The following is a 19661-nucleotide window of genomic DNA, read 5'->3' on the forward strand; positions in this document are numbered from 1 at the left end:
CAGCAGAAAAGCAGACAAAAGACTTGCACATTCTTAAGGTGATGCTTTGCAGGGCACTACAGAGTTATTAATGCAGAGCTTGTGGGTCTCCAAAGTACAGGGAGCTCATTCACTTTAAAACTTAAAAAGCACTTTCACTTAAAAAGCAGCTGCTCCCTTTAAATTATCCTAAAGCAAGATACTTATTTATCCATAGTGTGATTAAAGAAGAAATCTTTCTGAATGTTGACACCATAACTTATGATGGAACACACAATTGGAAAACCATGTGCTTCTTGGTGAGGACAATGAAAGAAATAGCCTGTGAATACTGCAATTTTCTATTGCCTGGAAATTTGCAGCAGCAGACTATTTCATCTTAATATTTCATAAGGAAGTTACGTGTGCTCTAGAGAGTTAGACTATTATATATTATTCTCATAAACAACCAGAAATTATCCTCGAGATTCTGAATACATTGCTTCCTCCCCACCTCCAAAATCTCAAGACACTTCAAAGATTAAGCCTAACAGCACTCTTAAGATAAAATATAAATATTTTCCTTTCAGCACTGTGCCATTTAAAAGTTGATTCATTCAAGGTGACAAAAATCTGAGACAGATACAAAAAAGAAATCCACATCTCATTTCTTAGTTCTTTCTTCCTTCTAAGATCTTTGTTTATAAATACCTTCCTAAAAGTGATATAGGATTTACAGCTATGGCATGAAAACAGATTAGTTTAGTACTGCATAAGAATCTTTCAATTTTTTTTTTTCTCATATCTATTTCTCATTTTATTAAGAGTAGAATGTCAGTGATTAGAAATCTGAAATGGAAAGAGCCAAGTACACAAATGTTCATGAAATAGCTAGTAGTTACCAATGTTTTCAAGATTGCATATACTTACTACTATGTTGACATTTTTGGGGAATCACAGGGTTAACATCCACTGTCTCCTCCTCTAATCTCCCCTAATGTACACAGAAAAATGTCTAGAGGGCATAAAATGTAGCCTTAGGAAATCAGGCAGAAAGACATTCTCCAGGAGGGAGTGAAGAGAGAAAAGATACACCAGCTCCAGGTTACACAGGCATCTGTACACATTCTGAGCTCAAAACCACTCTTTGTACATATGTTGCTTCCACTTTAACCCTTTGCTCAAATTGCTATAGAAACATCCTTAGCAGTGTCAGACCCCTCTAGGAATGCTAAAGTATGATCAATAGACAAAGATACTCTAACCAGGAACCCAACTCAACTTAGTTTTCTAACTATGGGATGGATCCTCCTTCAACTGAAGAGGAGAGCTTGATGTCTCAGGTGTTTCTAACACAAATAAGATGTCAGAGACACAGCTTTCTAAAGTGGTTACAGCACATCAGATAGAGTATTGCAGAACTGATTCAATTCAGATTGTTTCTTGGAAGCTATAAATTTTCATATGTAACACACACAACTAATCCCCCAAAACTCTGAAAGAATTAAATGCCAAGTGGGCAATTCTGGAACAAAAGGAAAAAAGAAAAACCCACACTTTCTACTACACATAGAATAGGTGCAGCAGCACATCACAAAATATTGTATTAATGCATAGTAGCCCTGACCTGAAAAAGTCACCCTTGAGGCCAGAGCAGTAATGAGTTCACGTCTGTTTGGCTTTTTGTCACTGAGATTATGAAGAAAATTATGCCAATTGACATCAAGTAACATATCATCCTCACTGTCAGCAAAATCAATCCATTTAAAATAACAAATCATATATTATACCTAAGAACTATCCATGCCTTAATTATTTGAACAAGCAGAAAGTTTAGAAGCTACTTTATCAATCCCCATACCTGTTGGTTGGGAATCTTCCCAGATGAGAGTAATCTGGAATTCCACATCAATTATTAACAGTACATCAAGCTTTTAAGAATGGAAAACTGTATTCATACAGCTGAAAAATATTCAATGGCACACATGATTAGTGTGTATCATGATGACAATTGTCAGGAGCAAGTTTTGAAGGATCTAATAATTCATGTGCCGCTAAAAAGTAGCTGCTGCACAACACAAAATATGCACCAGTTTCTCCCACCAAATATACCATACATTATGATGGATCGTCACAAAATGGTCATCAATTTAATAAGAGGTTTTACATTCTGATATGATGAAAAGGTAACACTTTTTCATATCCCATATCAGTTTCAGAAAGCTAAATGAGTATGCCCTGGAAATCATAGACAAGAAAAAGGATAAGTGACAAAACAGCTCTCTTACTAAAAAGCAGGGCTTTGTTGACCAAAACTACTATTTCTCTGCTGATTCCTTGAACAGATAGATGCTTCAAACCACGTGCACAAAAAGGCCTCAAGAGTTCCCACATCCTAGAATCCATTAGTGCTTTAGCTGCAAACATTCTCCACTACTTTTTGAGATATATTTAATGCCTTCACGTTTATTTTCCGAGTTCAGTTATAGAGAAACAACCCCAACCCTTCTAAGGCTGCAACACTTTACACTGGCACAAATATATAAGGAAATGCTATGTTACTCATGCTCAAGGGCTTTGTAGGCTCTAGGTATTTTAATAGCGTCCAGGTTTGACCTCATTATATATATCTACTCCCAAATAGGATTTTAACTGCTCATATGTCGTGGTGAACTTACAGTATTTCTGGAATATACAGTAAATATGATGGGCCAAGGCCAACTGTATGAGGTTCAGCAAGGTTCAGTGTCACGTCCTGCACTTGGATCACAACCACCCAATGCAATGCTACAGGCTTGGGGAAGAGTGGCTGGAAAGCTGCCTGACAGAAGAGGACCTGGGATGTTGATCTTCAGTCACCTGAATGTGAGCCAGCACTGTGCCCAGGTGGCCAAGGCGGCCAAGAGCATCCTGGCTTGTATCAGAAATAGTGTGACCAGCAGGACAAAGGAAGTGATGGTCCCCCTGTACTTGTCACTGGAGAGGCCACACCTCAAACACTGAGTTCAGTTTTGGGCCCCTCACTACAAGAAAGACATTGAGGTGATGGAGCACATCCAAAGAAGGGCAACAAAGCTGGCGAAGGGTCTAGAGCACAAGTCTTGTGAGGAGTGGCTGTGGGAACTGGTGCTATTTACACAAAAGAAAAGGAGGCTGAGGGGGAGACCTCATCAGCCTCTACAACCACCTGAAAGTAGGTTGTAGCGAGGTGGGTGTCAGTCTTTTCCCAAGTAAGGAAATAGGACAAGATAGGACAAGAGGAAATGGCCTCAAGTCGTGCCAGGGCAAGTTTAGATCAAATATTAAGAAAAACTTCTTCACTGAAAGGGTCGTCAAGCATTGGAACAGGCTGCCCAGGGAAGTGGTGGAGTCACCAACCCTGGAAGTATTGAGAAGATGTGTAGGTGTGATGCTTAGGGACATGGTTTAGTGGTGGACTTGACAATGCTAGGTTAACAGTTGGACACAATGATCTTAAAGGTCTTTTCCAAACTAAAATGATCCTGTAAAGCGTCACAGAATCAAACAGATTAAGTAAAAAAAAATCAGTCATCAATTGATAGCTTCTCCATTGGCATATTAAATGTATGTTTTTTTACTTCCTCCCCCCATCCCCTTTTTGGGGAGAAATGCAAAGGGAAGTGCAGGGAGGGTAAGCAAAGAACCGGGCATTAACAAGACACAGTAGTTTAGCAAAACCATTTTGACCAGGAGCATTTTAAAAGAAAGCGTTTCCATGAAGGGGACTTTACCAGAAAGGGAATGCAATTAAGAAAGCAGAAAAACCCTGTTGTCTTGAGTGTTCCCCAGTGCTTTTTGGGATCACACTTGATTCACTTTCCACTTCAACTGAGCTCCTCCAGAGCAAGTTAACATGCATAACCAACCTCTGGAGAAAATAGTATACTTTCACTCTCAATCCCCTCAGTTGCTTTTCAGGGACACACTCTAAACATCATTTTCATAGAAGCTGAGAGCCCACAGTCCCTGTTAATTTCCATGAAAACTTTGGTTTCACAGCTTAACCTCTCTCCTACTACCACACTGAATCTTAATGAGGCATAAATACTCAGGTAAACTGAATTACATTGAGATGATATTGGTTGAGGAGAACTATACTTTGCTCTAAAGATTTTCAACACTTACTGAGGAGGTCCCTAAAAAACCAAAGAAGCATATATTTGAATTGCTTGTAAAGATAATAATAAATATTCAGATTTTATGTTCCTGTGTTCACAGATTAAATGAACAATCACAGAACACTCTGATCATCTCCATCATCTCACTTCAGCGAAAAAGCTTCCTTAGAAAAATGCATAAAATTAATGTAGTATAAAACAGATGGCTTTAAAATTTAAAAGCTACTCCTTCAGGAAATGACTTCAGAACTATTTACTAACCTCAGCTACTCTTTCCAAAAGTGGTTCCAGCCAGTGTTCATTGCACTCACAGTGACTATCCAGGAAGGTCAGCACTTTTGCTTGTGCTGCATCTGCCCCTCTGACACGGGAGCGCATCAAGCCTGAGAAATAAAGATTAAAAGTTTTAAGTATTTACTGAGAAAAACAATCAACAGTAGTGAGAAACTATAGCATTTCTCCAAGTTAGTCATGAATTAAAAAGTAATTTAACTCAGACAAGACAAACACACAAGTTCTATTATCAACATGAGATGCTAGTTAACAATTCAGTGAAATTATTTTATACCAAACAGCCTGCAAGCTTCCAACCTACTGCACCCTAGTATACAGGTTCCAACCTGATCCAAGATTTGAAGTACCATTTAAAAAATGAAAAAAGCAGCAATACACAAGTACAGTTGGGTCTGCATTACAGTAAGTAGTATTTATACTGATAAACATTACCCAAGTTCAGTCCTGAAAATTAACACCTTGCCTACAGTTCTACAATAGGGCTGAGGAAAGCACCATCGTTCTCCTTCCCACCTTTTTGGCATCCTCCCATTTCAGTTCTCACCACAGCCTGTCCATTCTTTTATTGACTTCTTCCAGAAATAACCAAGCTTCATTAATTCACATCTGAAAGTCTTCCCCCCACCCCTTTCAACTGTCTTTCCCCCGTGTTTCTTGCAATTCTCTTGCTTTGTAGGATTTTGGGGTGGGGGTGTTTAAATCTTATCCTGAAAATATTTAATTTGGAAGAAACTTCTGGTAAAGCCAAAAGGTTCTCCTCTACACCTCAATTACACAGATCCTTTCACTGATTTACCCTGTTCCTTTCCTTCTTTTCTTCCTTCTGTTTTAATATTTTTCATTGGATGACCTCACTATTCCTTAAAGTCCTTTGCTATATGTACACACATACCCCAGAACATCCCACCATGTACTTCAATACAGAACAACAGCAAGCTTCCTCTCATTCCTTTGCAAATTTCTTCCCTAATTTTCTTTACTACTATTCAAAATTCATGATTTTGTTGTCAAAGATCAAAGCCAAGTAATTACTTTTTTCTACATTGTTTCCTATCAAATCTGTTCTGGTTCACAAAAATACCAAGTAAACAAGTACTGTGCCTTCAACTTGCAAATACTTGTTATTTTGTTATGTAGTAAAAAATTTGTCAAATTATATTTTGTTTTCAGGTATATTGATGCATATTTTTAAGTACAAATCTGTATATCTGGTACAAAGTTAATATTTATAATTATTAAAAAATAGAAATTAGTGTTACTTCATTCTGTTTTTTCCATTACTCTTATCTCCATCTTTAAGTGCTGTACTGATCAGAAAAAAAGACATTAACTTACTCAGAACACTGCAACCACAGCAAGTCATAAAAAAGCCCAATTTCCTAACAAGCCTTTGTTTACAAGTTTAACACTAATTAATTCACAAATTTAAACACTAGGAGGGCATCAGTTTGTAATAAATTTAATTAGGGAAACACAGATTTTGTGCATGTCATTTCCAGTTTCTGACCATCTAATGATTCTAGCTGCTCCCTGGGCCAGGCTGGCAAGATAGAAGACACAGCACCTATAAAAATAAACAAACACATACCTGCTAACTCGGTCAGCTGTTTCTACTATCAAGTCTCAGTTACCATTTCAAACAGCTGTAGAATAACAGCTGTCTATATCTAATACTTTAAGATCTGTAGCCAGGAAGCTGCTGATTGAAGGGCTCAGTGATATGAGACCATAATTTACATAGCAACAAAGAGGAAAAGAAAAGTAAGACAAGTTTATGACATGGCACACTGACTTTAGCAAAACTGGCATATGTGGTCCCAGCCCTTCTGGCTGCTCAAACTCTCTCAAGTCTGCCTAACAAACTGTTTGCTGGCTGTTCACCAACTGAATCCTTAAAGTTATCTCTAGTAAGGGAACTAGCAAAAGAGAGGGTTATTTTTAAGCCGGATCATTTTAAACATTCATATGGTTTACTGTGAGACCTTATATACAATGGGAGCAGCTTAATCGAGGATTCTGTACGGAAAGGCAATTTCTCAAGTTCATTTTCACTCTGAAAGTCAACAATGGGCAATTGCACACTTGACAATATGAAATTAATCAGAATCATTTTACTCACACAATTGTATTTCTTTTTATTACTTCCACCAGTAAATTGATTTACAAAGTGAAAATGCCCCCTCCGATACAGAATGTATAGCAGAATGGTCCTTTAAAAGACTTGAAGATTAACAGATAAGGCAGCACAGTGGAATTTGTATTTTCTTTCCCTGAGATTAAACCTACCTTCTCGGCGATCATTTCGAAGAACCCGCACTTTTTCAATTTTTCCCAAGAGAGCACCATCCTCAGCTTTAAAAAAATAATAATTAAAAAAAAAATCAAGTCATGAGAACCAATTTGATATCCAACACTATATGCCGCAAGAAAGTCTGTCTTAAAAGCAAAAGTTTTGTAGGGGAAAATGTTTATGGTCATAAATAGCTATAAATATAAGATATATGCTTAAAAAACCCCTACCTACTTGTCTCACCAGGTTAAATAAAGTTACCAGGCTAAGAAATACTACGTTCATTATGTTATTTAAAGCTAATTTAGCTTTACACTCTTAAAATACTTTTTTTTAATTATATTCTCTTTGCTTACTTTAGACATTTTCTACATTGCATAGCAAAAAATCTTTTACGGGATTAAATAAAGTTTTCTTAGCATATAAGAAAATTCACTTTTTAACCAACATTAAGGCTTAAACCTCTCCTAAACTAGCTATAAACTAACAATGTGAATGTAGACATTAACCTCTTTTAAGAAATGTTCTTAGACATCCATTTTAATGTTCAAGTTTGCACTGCGATACCTTAGTACCTATAAAGCCTTGACTTACTTTAGATTCAGCAAGAATTTTTCCAAGAGACTGATGGAGACCAGCATACATTTAAAGCATTGCTACAAAAATATTTGGCGCAATCACCTTTTTTTTTTTTTTTTTTTTTACACTAGATAACATACTATGTTAAAAGCTGTTTTCAATTATACACTCTGCTTCTTCAGCTAGCAGGAAGTAATAAAATATACCTGGAGTATTAATCAGAACACTTCACATTTCCACAATGACAGATACAAAAGAATTAAGAACTGGTTTTCTCTGCAGACACCTATTCATGTGACCTACTCCTAACCGAAACACCTACTAGAATCTACAGAAAGTCTTACCAGAATAAACAAAACAAAGTTAAGACCCTGCAAAAGTACTTACAGTCATTACTGTAGTCATCCACCAATATGATTTCCTTAATAAGATGTGATGGGCTTTTTTTAAGGACACTAAAACAGACCAAAACACCCTTATTCAATACAAAGCAGTCTTAATTTTCCATAATAATATCATAAAAACAGTTAGTTTGTTAAGCCACAGCAGAACCTAGTCAAGGATCCTATCTTCAACAACAGCTATTGGCTCATTCCTACATAAAGGATCTGTAAAGAGAGGCATACATAGAATCATTCCCCCCAAAATTCCTGTCTCTAGAAATGAGTGTATTAGATAGCTTGTAACATGGAAGTCTTGCAGATAGCTTTAGGTCAAATATACCCTGAGAATCCATGCCAAGTTTTTCTTGAAACTAATTATACAAGCCAAACTCCAAACATCATCTAGTAATCTGTTTCACACTTTCATGTATTTATAGTTAAGGGGAGCAATTCTGTTTAATGTCGCTATTTCAGAATGTAAGAACTGGAGGCATCAATGAAATTAAGGCTCAGCTTTCCTTTTGCAAATGGTTCAGAAAAGCATAATGGATTGTTACTTCCCTTCCTTATCATAAACTATCATCTGACACAGGTGAATGGCCTTTAGCAAAAAAAAAGTCAAGGTCTCTCTTAGGTATACCTGACAACAGTTCGAAGCAAAGCAGATCTTGCCTCATTATGAAAGGTGATCACTACACTAGTTGCTGGCAAATCTATCCGCCATTGTTTCCGTTGACACCTGAAAGACATAATACCCTGTCAATAAAACATAGCATTTACATCCCAGGCTTAGCAGACAGCCTTCATCACAAAACAGTTATTTATTGAACTCATGTACATACTACATCTACCAAGAAAGAATGAAATATCTTGTTTGCAGGTGAGATTATAATCAACTTCTCTTCTGCCACTTTTGGTAGTTGTCTTAGTACACAACAGACTAAGAAGTCAGTGTCAGATATAAGCAGGTTCAGGAAAGTCACCAGACCATCATCACTGCAGATGCTGTAAATACCTTTCATGCAACTGAGTATGAATGCTTATTTTACATTAAAAACATTCAATAAATCTAAGCAAATGAGCACATTTTCAATGAAAATGCACAGGATCACAGACTACCATATGTCTCCTCTTTAGAATGGCACGGGTCCACTTTTCCCTTTATTTTTAAAGCTCCTGCAGTATCCTGGTCTTGCTCATAGATAAAAACAGTTTTCTATTCTAATGAGAAGTTGTAAGGATGCAACATTCAGAATTTGAAAAACAAAGCTAACTGTGACAATGTTAAGCCAGCTAAACACAGAACCACATCCTTCCAAACAATAAAGCTAATGAAATGAAACATTCCATCTATTTTTCATCACCTCTAGTAGCCTGAAATTAATATAAGAAGGAAAAAAAAGCAAATTCCAAAATAATTCCTGCAGAACTACGTAAAGTTAAACTGTTTAAATTCACCGACAATAAACCTAAAAAAGACACTACTCTCATTGCATTAGAAATTAACAGTATTAGAAAACACTGTATATTGAATTTATGCTGAAAGCAGTACAGTCTGACAGGTCACAATACCGATCACCATTCATACAGTAACATACATAGTGATGTATTTCTTAACATACCCTTTATTTAATATTAGGGGTAGAGTTTTAACAGGCCTAGTTGTCTTCAGAGCCAATTAGCATACACCTGTAAGCAAATTCAGCAAGTAATTTTGTACTCTGTGCAGTATTAACCAAATTATCTTTTAAGAGAAGAGAGATAAGTCACATTGTTACCTAAGCTCCTAAAACTAGGCCTAAACCTATATAAAAAGGCCTCTCCATAACTTATTAAATAAAGATCTGCGACACATCATAAACCACCCAACCTTCAACTTCTTGGAATCAGAGAGTGAGCAGCAAAATGTGCTTCTTGTCCTTGCCCACCCTACAAAATGCCAGGGACCTGCAGTGCTTTCAATAAAACACATCCATAACATCACACATATTATCACTTGCCATGAAACAAAACATTAGTGTGCCATGGTGAGCTCACTTGCTCTGAAGAAACACAAAGCCCATGCCAACCCTACAATTGCTATGTCAGATTAGCAAGCCTTTACCTAGGTTTATTTCTCAGATAGTGGCATACAAAATGCCTTCATCACTAGTGCCCAGTGTTGACGCAATAAATCACAAACACGTATGCATCCCTGGAAAATAAAGAATTAAGACCTTCTCTATTGTGAGCTTCTGTCTGTTCATCTAGACTACAAGACATCCAGCTATTATACATCAAAGCCTATGGTGCCAAAAAAGATACTCTTTTTTTCTGCAAAATTCCAAATTGCCCAGAGAGGACAAGCCTACTGTGCACGCAGTTATCACATGAAGCACTTGCATTAGAATAATTTTTAAAAGTCACATTAAACTTATACTGATCTCTCTGCAGAAGAGAGCACTTGAGCTAGAGCACATCTTAGGGTGGAATTAAGGCAATGAAGCCTCTCAATTTTAAGAAAACTCAAGAGCACTACTGCATATTTCTGAGGGAAAAATAAAGATTTTTAGACTTCCAAATAAAACTGGAGGCATATTTCACTGAGTATTTCTGCTCTCAGCAGAATTAAAAAAAAATCCCTGCTTTAACTGACTCAGTAGCAGTCCTCCCTCCTCCTACTCTCAATAGTGCCACAGTTAAAACTCAAAGAAACAATGTCACCACTTTTGGCACAGAGATTAGACTTTTCCCTCAAGTTACAGCACTTAATTTTGCTCACAGAATGAGAAAATACATTTGAATAAAATAGAACTTGAACTGAAAACTTCAAGCTAGAATTTCAATGCATAGCATAGGTCATTAAAATCAGGGAAAACATGAAAAATACATTTTTTCCCTCAGAAATTTGAGCTACTGAACTAGTTCATGTCATTAACAAGTTTCCTGAAGCCTCCATGGTTTGTTGAAACCACTTTTTGACAGAAATGTCCACTTTAACCAGTGCAAGGAGAACATCCATCTCAACAGATATCTGATACCAAAGAGACAGGAAAGCTTGTTTCTTCTCTACTTAGCAATAAAACTTGAGTGTGAGGTCAGAAGCTCCTAACAGTTGCCGAATGAGAAAGAAAACATGGTTTAGTCCAGCTGAAGTACTTACCAGTAATTCTCAAGAAACATGCTAGCACATCAGGTAAGAGAAATAATAAGAAACCACTGGTCCGAAGTAAGTGTGGTAGTCACTGATCCACAAAAAACATGGAGTATAATATTTCACCTTTCCTCCCACTTGAGAGACTATTTTACACTGATAGGAAGACAGCTCTGGAAGTTTCTTATTACAACTGTGATACTCACTTTCTGGATCTCCAAAATGTACTACGACAGGGATAGCTTCAGTTACACGTCATAAACAGACTGCAACAGAAGGAAACCCAGAGGTTTCTCAAAGCTGTTGGAAGTGGCGGTTGTGAGAATCAGCTGGAGTGAGAATCTCTGCATTCTTGCTCAGACTTCCTCTCTCCGCTTCCTTTCTTATGTTGTATCTGCCTGTTTCTCACATTTCCCTTTTGCTTAAAATAAAGATAAGCAGCTTAAACAGACTAACCAAAGTGTTTTCTAGTACTGCTGTCAGGCTTTCACAAAAAGCAAGTAGAAAACTTTGGTCTTAACCTCGTGATAGTAAAATTTTGTCCAATGCAGAAAACACTGAACAATGTAATATTAAAGAGATGCATAATTACACACACATTTATATATCTGATATAGAATCCCAATCTAAACAACCTAGACAACTTCAGCAATTAAACAGTATTATTATGTGGTTATTCTGAAGCCAAACAGCCTCTTAGACACAGCAATCCAATTAATAAAAAGTTGCTTAAGGAGAAATAAGTATTTCCTCACACAGGTATCTTTTCTTAAGGAAAAAGATTATAGCAGCTCCACAAGATATCTTAATCCAGTTGCCTCCAATTTTATTGAAAATATCATGCTTCCAAGTGTAACATTCTTCTTCCTATGGCTATTGCTCTTTCCATTGGACAGGTCCCAAACAAGTATTTCATCTGACTTTTTCCACTTCTGCAGTGAATGTCCTTGCCAAAATGGAAGGAAAATTAATTGCAACACAGCAAGGAAAGCATCATTGACTATTTGCAGGAATGATTGCTTCAGTTTGAGGTTTTTTTGGTTGGTTGGTTGTTTTTTTTCTTTAAAAAGAAGACAACCATTTACAGACTGATGGACACTTAAATCTGCTCCATGGCAAAGTCTAAGTAATAATCATAGCACAGATACAGCCTTTTCCCAGAAACATACCTCTCTCTATTGCAGGGTTCTTTTCCAGCTCCATTTAGTGAAAAAACCTAGGCAGGTCAGCATATAATCACAACACTGACAGTTACAACAAATACAGACAGCCACTGTAACACAATTTGTCTCCTATCATCTCCCTTATTTAAATTCTTCTCAAAGGACAGCATTTGTCTCTTAGACACACCACCGCCCCCCACCCCAGGTTATTAAATATGTAGAAAAATTCCAAATTCAGTTTATCTAAATCATAGAATCTTCTAGAAGTTGGTGGCTGAACTTTGCTCTTGTGGAAAAAGAATAGCTGGTCTAAAAAGTCAGAATGCATTTTCTGTGGAAAAAAAAAAGTATGCGATGAAGAAAATTCAAAAGTAATTTTAAAGTCCTCAGTATACCATGAGCATTGTGCTTTTCACAGTTTTCATGGCAGCAAGATTCTTTCTACTTTCCCATTCAATTAAATTGTACAAGACAGGCTTTACTACAAATCATCTGCTTAAAAGAACCTAAAACCATGCTATTATACAAGGGATTTAAAAATGACACAGTAAGTGTCTAAGTTTCTATACAAATCTCCTTCACTGTGCCATTCCTGATTAAAGAGCTTTATAGAGAAAAAACAGACACCTTTTTCTCTCTCCCTCTGGCGTCTCCTCCAGCTTCTTCTATCTATAAAGCTGCAACTATAGCTTCATCATAACTGCAGAATTAGTCAGGCAAATTAACTATACACATTTGGCTAATTTTATGCTTTTGAGACTACTCTTGCCTAGTTTTTAAAAGCACGTTCAACCTGCTTTTGTTATTTTTAAGTTACAGAAGTCCTAATGAGCAATTGTCATTTTAATACTAATCAATTCTGCTTAAACAAGATTAGGGCAAATCATGCAAACCCTTCTAAAAATGAAAGTTTTCTCTACCCACAAGAAAACAGTATTTTTCTTCACCCCGAGGTGTACAGTTTCCTGAATCTGCACAAGCAGCCTGACATAGCAAAAGTTTTCAAGCATCTGAAGTATATTTCTGTCCTATGTTCACCAAGGTGCGCATAAATGGATTCCTGTAGGTCTGGAGTTGACTTTTGTCACATAGAAGAACAGAATCACAGAGCAACTGAGATCAGAACAGACCCCTGGAAATCTTTTGGTCCAAACTCCTTGCTCAAGGCAGAGCTGGCTACAGCAAGCAGTGCATCAGGCTTTGAATATCCCTAAGCCTGGAGACTTCACACCCTCTCTGGGCAACTTGCTCTCACAGTGAAAAAGACTTACAAACGTAGAAACAAAGAAAAGACATCAGATAAATGGGAATAAAAAGAGACTGAAATGCAGCACCAGTCTGGATATAGACTACACATTGATGGAAGTCATGGAAACAGAAAAGCTTGAATAAGATGCATTGTTCTTTAACCCACTGTTCAAGGATCACACCGCAGTTCACTGTTCCTGTCATTTCAGAAGTTGGAGAGCTGCTTTAGAAAAAACACCTCCTGCTTAAAGGCCATAAATACAAAGAAGTTAATCCAAGTCAAACACAGGTCAGTTCGGCACTTACTGATCATGCCTAGTGTCAGGAATGCTTCGGTCCATTCGCAGTTTGTCACTTTCTACCTGATTGAACTTATTGCGAGCATATGGATCCTGACCAGATCGCACCACGGTAGCGCCAACATAAGCATCTTGATCAAAGTCTTGCCACCGAACTTTTCCTACAATAAAAATAAATAAATAAATAAATTGGAGAATATCCAATTTAATCTTTGTAATTTAAAGAACAGCATTCAGCAAGATAAACATAACTGATGAAATAGCTTGGGTTTTAATTTTGCAAAGTAGTTAAACCTCAACAGTATTGTTAACGGTGTAACATACACAGTCACTTTTGCCTGTTAAGCTCCTCTAGAACACCGTGGGAATTAATATAAAATTGAACAGTTTTACAGATCTCAGTTCATACAAGTAATCAGACCTTGCTTTATCTTGTCCATTTTGTTTGTTATTTTTCTTAACCCCAAGTACCATAATTTGTGTCTAAAAAACCCCCTCCACATATTGACAGGTGTATATATATGGTAGATGATCTGGTTATAAAGTTATCCAAATAACATTTATTTTTTTTAAGAACCAGTCCAGACTTCAAAGACATAATTTAATTTACTGTCTCATTACATAAGTAAAAGCACAGTTATAATCAAACCATTTGCAGAACAGGCCTTTCAGAAGCATAAGACATTCACAAAAAACAGCATTTTATGTAGGCAGAGCACTAGATCACTCTCCAATACAATGTAACTGCAACCTCCTTTACAAACAGAACTGGTTCACAGATTAACCTCTCTAACAGAGACTGTATTATTATGTGACTGGTTGTGGCACTAACACAGGAAAGCAGATTAGCATCTAACCATCAGGAATGAAATTTCAGGACTTTCACCACCTTCAGGTATAAAACAATGGTTATAATATATACCAAATGTCTTAAAAATATCAATTCTTACCTCTGGTCAAATGTTTACTTTTTTTGCTTATTAACAGCCAACCATATACTACCTACAGCAAGTTTATACCACCTTTAATTCAAAATCAGAGCTCAAGTTCTAATGCAGTACAGACATTCTTGTTTAAACACAGATGTGTATGAGAATCTCCTGCAAGCATGTTGTGGTGAATACAGCAAGTTGTTGGCATACAAAAAAGATACAAAGCAAAAGTTGTCTTTTGGGGTCACTGTTTATTACAGATGAGAGGAGTTAATATTCATTGTTTTCATAATTAACATACAAAGTTTTTGGGATACTTTGCATTAAGTTCAGTAAGTAGCAGGTTGCAGAGATGTCACTCCATTCAAATTCAGTTTTTAGATAAATAATATAGTTCAGGTGTATCCTAAACCAAGCTGATATGCATTGAGGGAATACTACTCTAACAGTTATTAAGAAGAGCCAGAAGTTGCTCAGATGTCTCAAGGTTTGCCTTTGCTCCATCTCTCAAACTGCACAGCATGGAAACTAAAGGCCTCATTTACAGCTTTCTATCCATAAGCCATGCCCCAGCTACAGTGTGTTAACTCCTGCTAGAATATTCTGATATTGAAAGAACACCTTCCGTCATTAAACAAAATAATTGTCTATTGTTTAACCAGACAAATACCACCAACATGATTAAAAATACTCCATAATCTTAGGATCACCTGAGGAGGTCATCTATGAGAACAGCTTGGACCCAAGACATGATTTGGTTATCAGATGGTAGCAGAGGTTGTAAGGCAAAAATATTGAGACTGGTGGAAAGGTAGTTTTGGGTTGGTTGGCTTGTTTTTAAGAAACTTCCAACACTGAAGTAAAGACGCAGAGGATTAGAAAAGTACCCAAAGGATTACTGATTTAAGACCTAGCCAGTTAATACTAAGAAACTATTTTTACTTCTGAGTTACCAGCCTAAATAAGTTAAAACATGTACACACACACAGAAGCCAGAACAAGACAGTTAAAAGAGACTACATAACATTTAATGGATGCTCGGTGTAGCGGCCCAGAGGGGAAACCACAGGAGAATAACTGAAGGAAGAAATACGGATTTTCAAATTCCAGTTACTGAAAGAACTCTACAAAGGAAACTTTCCAGCTGTTGTTGGTAGTCCACAGACTGCCAAGAGTTTTTCTTGCCTTTCCAAATTCTTTCTTCAAAGTATTTCCAGGAATGAACTTTGAAAACAAGTTTACACCTCAGCAAGTTACCACACTACAAATAACCCAATACAGAGTTGTTTGCAAAAAATTATAGCAAACCTCACTTGCAACAAAACTAAACAAAATGCAGAGTGGCTTGATTTATGAAACTGGAAAAAACAGCAGAGATCACCAGATCATTTCCCTGTATAACTCTCCGCCTCAGCATTTCCCAGTGCTTTTGCAACCTCCTTGGTAACTAAACTATATTATCACCCTTGCTTCTAATTTATAATACAGCTTCAATCTGGAACATATGTTGAATATTTTCTGAAATACAGGACATGTCATGTCACTGCTTTTCCAGACTAAAAATAAAGATTTCAGTGCATGTTACAAAATACAATCTACATTTAAAATGCACTTCACAACTAGGAGCATGTTTGATTTACTTTCTTCTAGGGAAGTAACTTGCTCTGTAGTTTCCTGAGTTTCAATTACTTTGCCAGGTGGAATGAGTATCAGAAAACACAACTACATTATTTCAAACTTAAATTAAGCAAGTTTGTAACTTCATATTCAAGTAAATATGTGTTTACCTGTACTGAGACCTAACAAGACAATGAATTGATCTTTTAAACTCGACAGTAAGTGAACTGCAGTTTGCTAGAAGTCAAATAGAGGGGGGTACGGGGGGTGGGGGTGGGAATCACTGAACCAGCTAAGAATCTGGAACCAGAGTATGATGCAGTACTAAATTTGGTTTTGACAAGAAGTGCATATTTTACAGGCTATTCTGAGCCTGAGAAGATGAGTAGAAACAAGAAAAAGGTGAAATCCAATGAAACTGCTGCCTTTTTGTCCCAGGTATTTCCCAGCTCTGAAGTACTAGAGAAGACAATCAACAAAAATAGTGCAATTCACTGCTGTTCTTTTTAATAAGCTGGTTAATTTTAAATAGTAAGCATATTTTGACTTTTTTCCCCTCTAATAAATAGCTGTTTTTAAAAATTAGTGCTAGTTTAGTACATTTTTTCCATTCCAGTTTCCATCCAAGCAGAGCTTGATATAAATAATTTTAAATCTATCATTTATGATTTTCCAAGACTTTAAAACCAGCAAATGCAACACTAGTCCAGAAATCACAGAGTAAATTTGAGAAGGAGACCACTTCAGAGGGCTACATTTCCTGAAAAGCAGTGACAGCCCACAGATTATAAGAACAAGTGAATTTGGCTTCAGAAGCCAGGAAGGAGGCAAAGTCTGGCTCTAGCTACAGCAGATGACCCTGACAACCATGTGCAATATGGATCAGATGTATTAGGGAAGAGACAGATAACAGTAAAAGCAGCGTAAAATGAGATAGCAGAGAAAAAAAGCATAGCAAATGATCCTGCATGCAACCAAGCAGCAGGCAAGAAAGAGTAGGAATAGATGGATAAAAATCCTCTAAAAAACTTGCACTCCCTCATACTGTCCCTCAATACAGCTTAAAAGCAGTAGGATACTCAATATAAATATGATTATTTTGACTTACAGGCATTAAGAGATTCCAGATCTTCATTAACAAAAAGAGCTGTTAGAGTAACTCCTGAAACTACTATCGTTACAGAGAATCAGTTATACAGTTTTGCTTTAGTTATCCATTTAGACAGTTCAGAGTCAGCCTTTTTAACTACAAGAGGTAACGTAACATCACTATTTTCACAAAACAAGAAATACTTTTGAAGTGTATAATAAAGTCACCAAATGACAAAGGATAGATACACTCTGATGTACAGAAGGAAAAAAGTGTAATCTTTATATAAAGCCATTTTAAAGATAAATATAATAAACTATTCCTTAATTCTGAGAAGTTCTGAAAGACACCATGCTGTATAATGCTGAAATCTAAACTACAGGTCTCCTCAGTGGAAAAGCAAGAAACTTTTGAACCAAAGCCCTCCTAAAATTTTATCACTTTGCTTTAAAATAGTGAAAAGAATCTGCAGAAATATGAATTCCAAGCTTCATTGCCATAAGGATTCAAAAGTTTGCCTACACGAATTAAAAGTAATCAGAACAGTGATTTAAGCGTGGATAACTTTGCCTGTGTAGCCTTTGATGTTTGATTCGAAACTCTCATACCACTTTGCAGTCAAGCCGTAAGAGATTACTAATCAACAGATGAAATGAAAAAAGCCCTGACCTGCTGTACACTTAATTTTAATTCTAGCTTCAATACTTCCAATTCCTGGTATCTCTCCCTTCTTTTAATAGTCAAATGGCTACTTAGGGCCACTGGGAAGGGAAGGTCTTAGAGGAAATGTATAGGGTTTGGCCCAGAATACATAAGCATTCAAAAAAGGGAACATAAGAATTGTAGCTGGAAGGTGTAAAACTGGCTGACCTACAATCCCAGTAACAATATTTGCAGAGAGTTCTGTTAAGGGAAAAAAATACTTGGAAAGATCTGCCAGAAACCAAGTTAACTAAGCCAGGCTCTTCAACTTTTTAGGATTTATTTCCTAATTCACACACAAAAGTAAAGGTTTGCAAAAAAAAGCATACATACGTAACCAGAGTCTTGTCTCCCCTCTCTGGAAAGTAGCTAAAACAAGGTAGGCCAAAGGATACAGGAAAAAAAGCCATGAATGTCAAACAGCTTATACTGTACCACAAGTCTAAGACTGTAAAACAAAAATCATACTTCACACATTACTGGGGATGAAAGTTTCCTGCTTTTTAAAGGAATGTTTAACTTGGTTAGTTCTTTCTTCAAGACTGCACAGCATTTCAAATGTCTGGCTAAGACAAATTTGGAAGCCAAACATTAGGATTAAAAGAAGAGTAAAAGCTATCTGATCAGAAGTTGTCCACCCTGTATGGTAAACCTTTCCAATACAGTGTAAAATATTCAAATCCATTTTACTATTTCCGTATTCCTTAGTACATCATTTCTAGCTATATATTAAATCTCACTGATGTGAAACAGTTAAGCAGCAAAAGAAGTTTATGGAAGCAGTCACGTCAAATTAAGATTGCTTAACACTGAATTTTCCTAGCTCACCCTCAAGGCATAAGACCATTTCACTCAAATGAAACAAAAATCATGTTGCTCTAACTTGCCAGCATGTGACAAATACTGAGCAATTATGAAAAAAATAAGGTACACCATCAGCATACTCAGGGGAAAACCTGCTACATCAAAAGCTAGACAAAACTAAAAAGTATGAACCTTGGCTGAATCTTCAGTATGAAGCACAGTCCCAAAGCAACCTGTTCGTTTCCTGCCAACATTATTCTTCGAGATAAATGTACTACTTTTCTACCAGAGGCTTTTATGGCACCTCAGACCTACAGCAGGACAATACAAACATAGCAGCAGAGACAAAGTCTCTATGGTTTTAAACACGAAGGAGCAGTGAAGCAGGTAAGATTTAAGGAAGCTAAAGCTTTAAGAATAGAGAAGTACATATTGTTAAAATAACTCTAGCACTTTCAAACTACAAAGAATTATTAGAATCGGAACTGCTGCTGTGTTTTATGGCTTTCAAGGGTAAATGTTTTATGGCTATGGTTCTTTCATAATAAACATTACTGCAATACCTGGAGGTAGCGTCTCCACGCTTTGTGCTTTGTCCTCCCCATCACTGCCACGTACGTCTTTCCTTTTGGGGTCGATATCATTTGGGTCCTCCTGAAAAAAGTACATAATCTTTAAAATAATCTCCTTAATTGATTTAATTTTGTGTTTTCAAGGCAAACAGTCATAACTAATTTTTGTGGATTTTAAACTTGGGAAGTGGTCCAAGAGAGCTAACTTTGGATGATAAGAGAAAGGATGATTAATTTCCTCCATTACTTAAAAAACATAAAAAACAGAACAAAAATTTAAGACAGGCTTTTCCATTTAGTTTATGCAGCAATTCTTATTTGGGAAAAAAAAAAAAACCACACGGTTAAGAAGGAAATGTAATAGGAGAGATGGAATATTTTTATTTATTTATTTTAAATTAGTAATACTCAAATGAGCAACGCAGGCAAAAAGATTAAAAAACTTGAAGAAAGCCCTA

The 19661-nt window shown here is 36.6% G+C and overlaps 1 protein-coding gene across 1 annotated transcript in view; it reads right to left on the reverse strand.

Moving 5' to 3' along the window:
- Window positions 1-19661, reverse strand: part of GALNT2 (polypeptide N-acetylgalactosaminyltransferase 2) — a 102680-nt gene that overhangs the window by 27639 nt on the left and 55380 nt on the right. The window contains exons 2-7 of the mRNA XM_074896722.1: window positions 19195-19285; window positions 13494-13647; window positions 8284-8382; window positions 7648-7715; window positions 6678-6743; window positions 4359-4480 (exon numbers count right to left, since the gene is read on the reverse strand). Of these exons, the coding sequence (XP_074752823.1) occupies window positions 4359-4480; window positions 6678-6743; window positions 7648-7715; window positions 8284-8382; window positions 13494-13647; window positions 19195-19285 (600 nt within the window). The remainder of the gene's footprint in view (window positions 1-4358; window positions 4481-6677; window positions 6744-7647; window positions 7716-8283; window positions 8383-13493; window positions 13648-19194; window positions 19286-19661) is intronic.

This window comes from Athene noctua, chromosome 1 (genome assembly GCF_965140245.1).
Source record: "Athene noctua chromosome 1, bAthNoc1.hap1.1, whole genome shotgun sequence".
Taxonomy (NCBI): domain Eukaryota; kingdom Metazoa; phylum Chordata; class Aves; order Strigiformes; family Strigidae; genus Athene; species Athene noctua.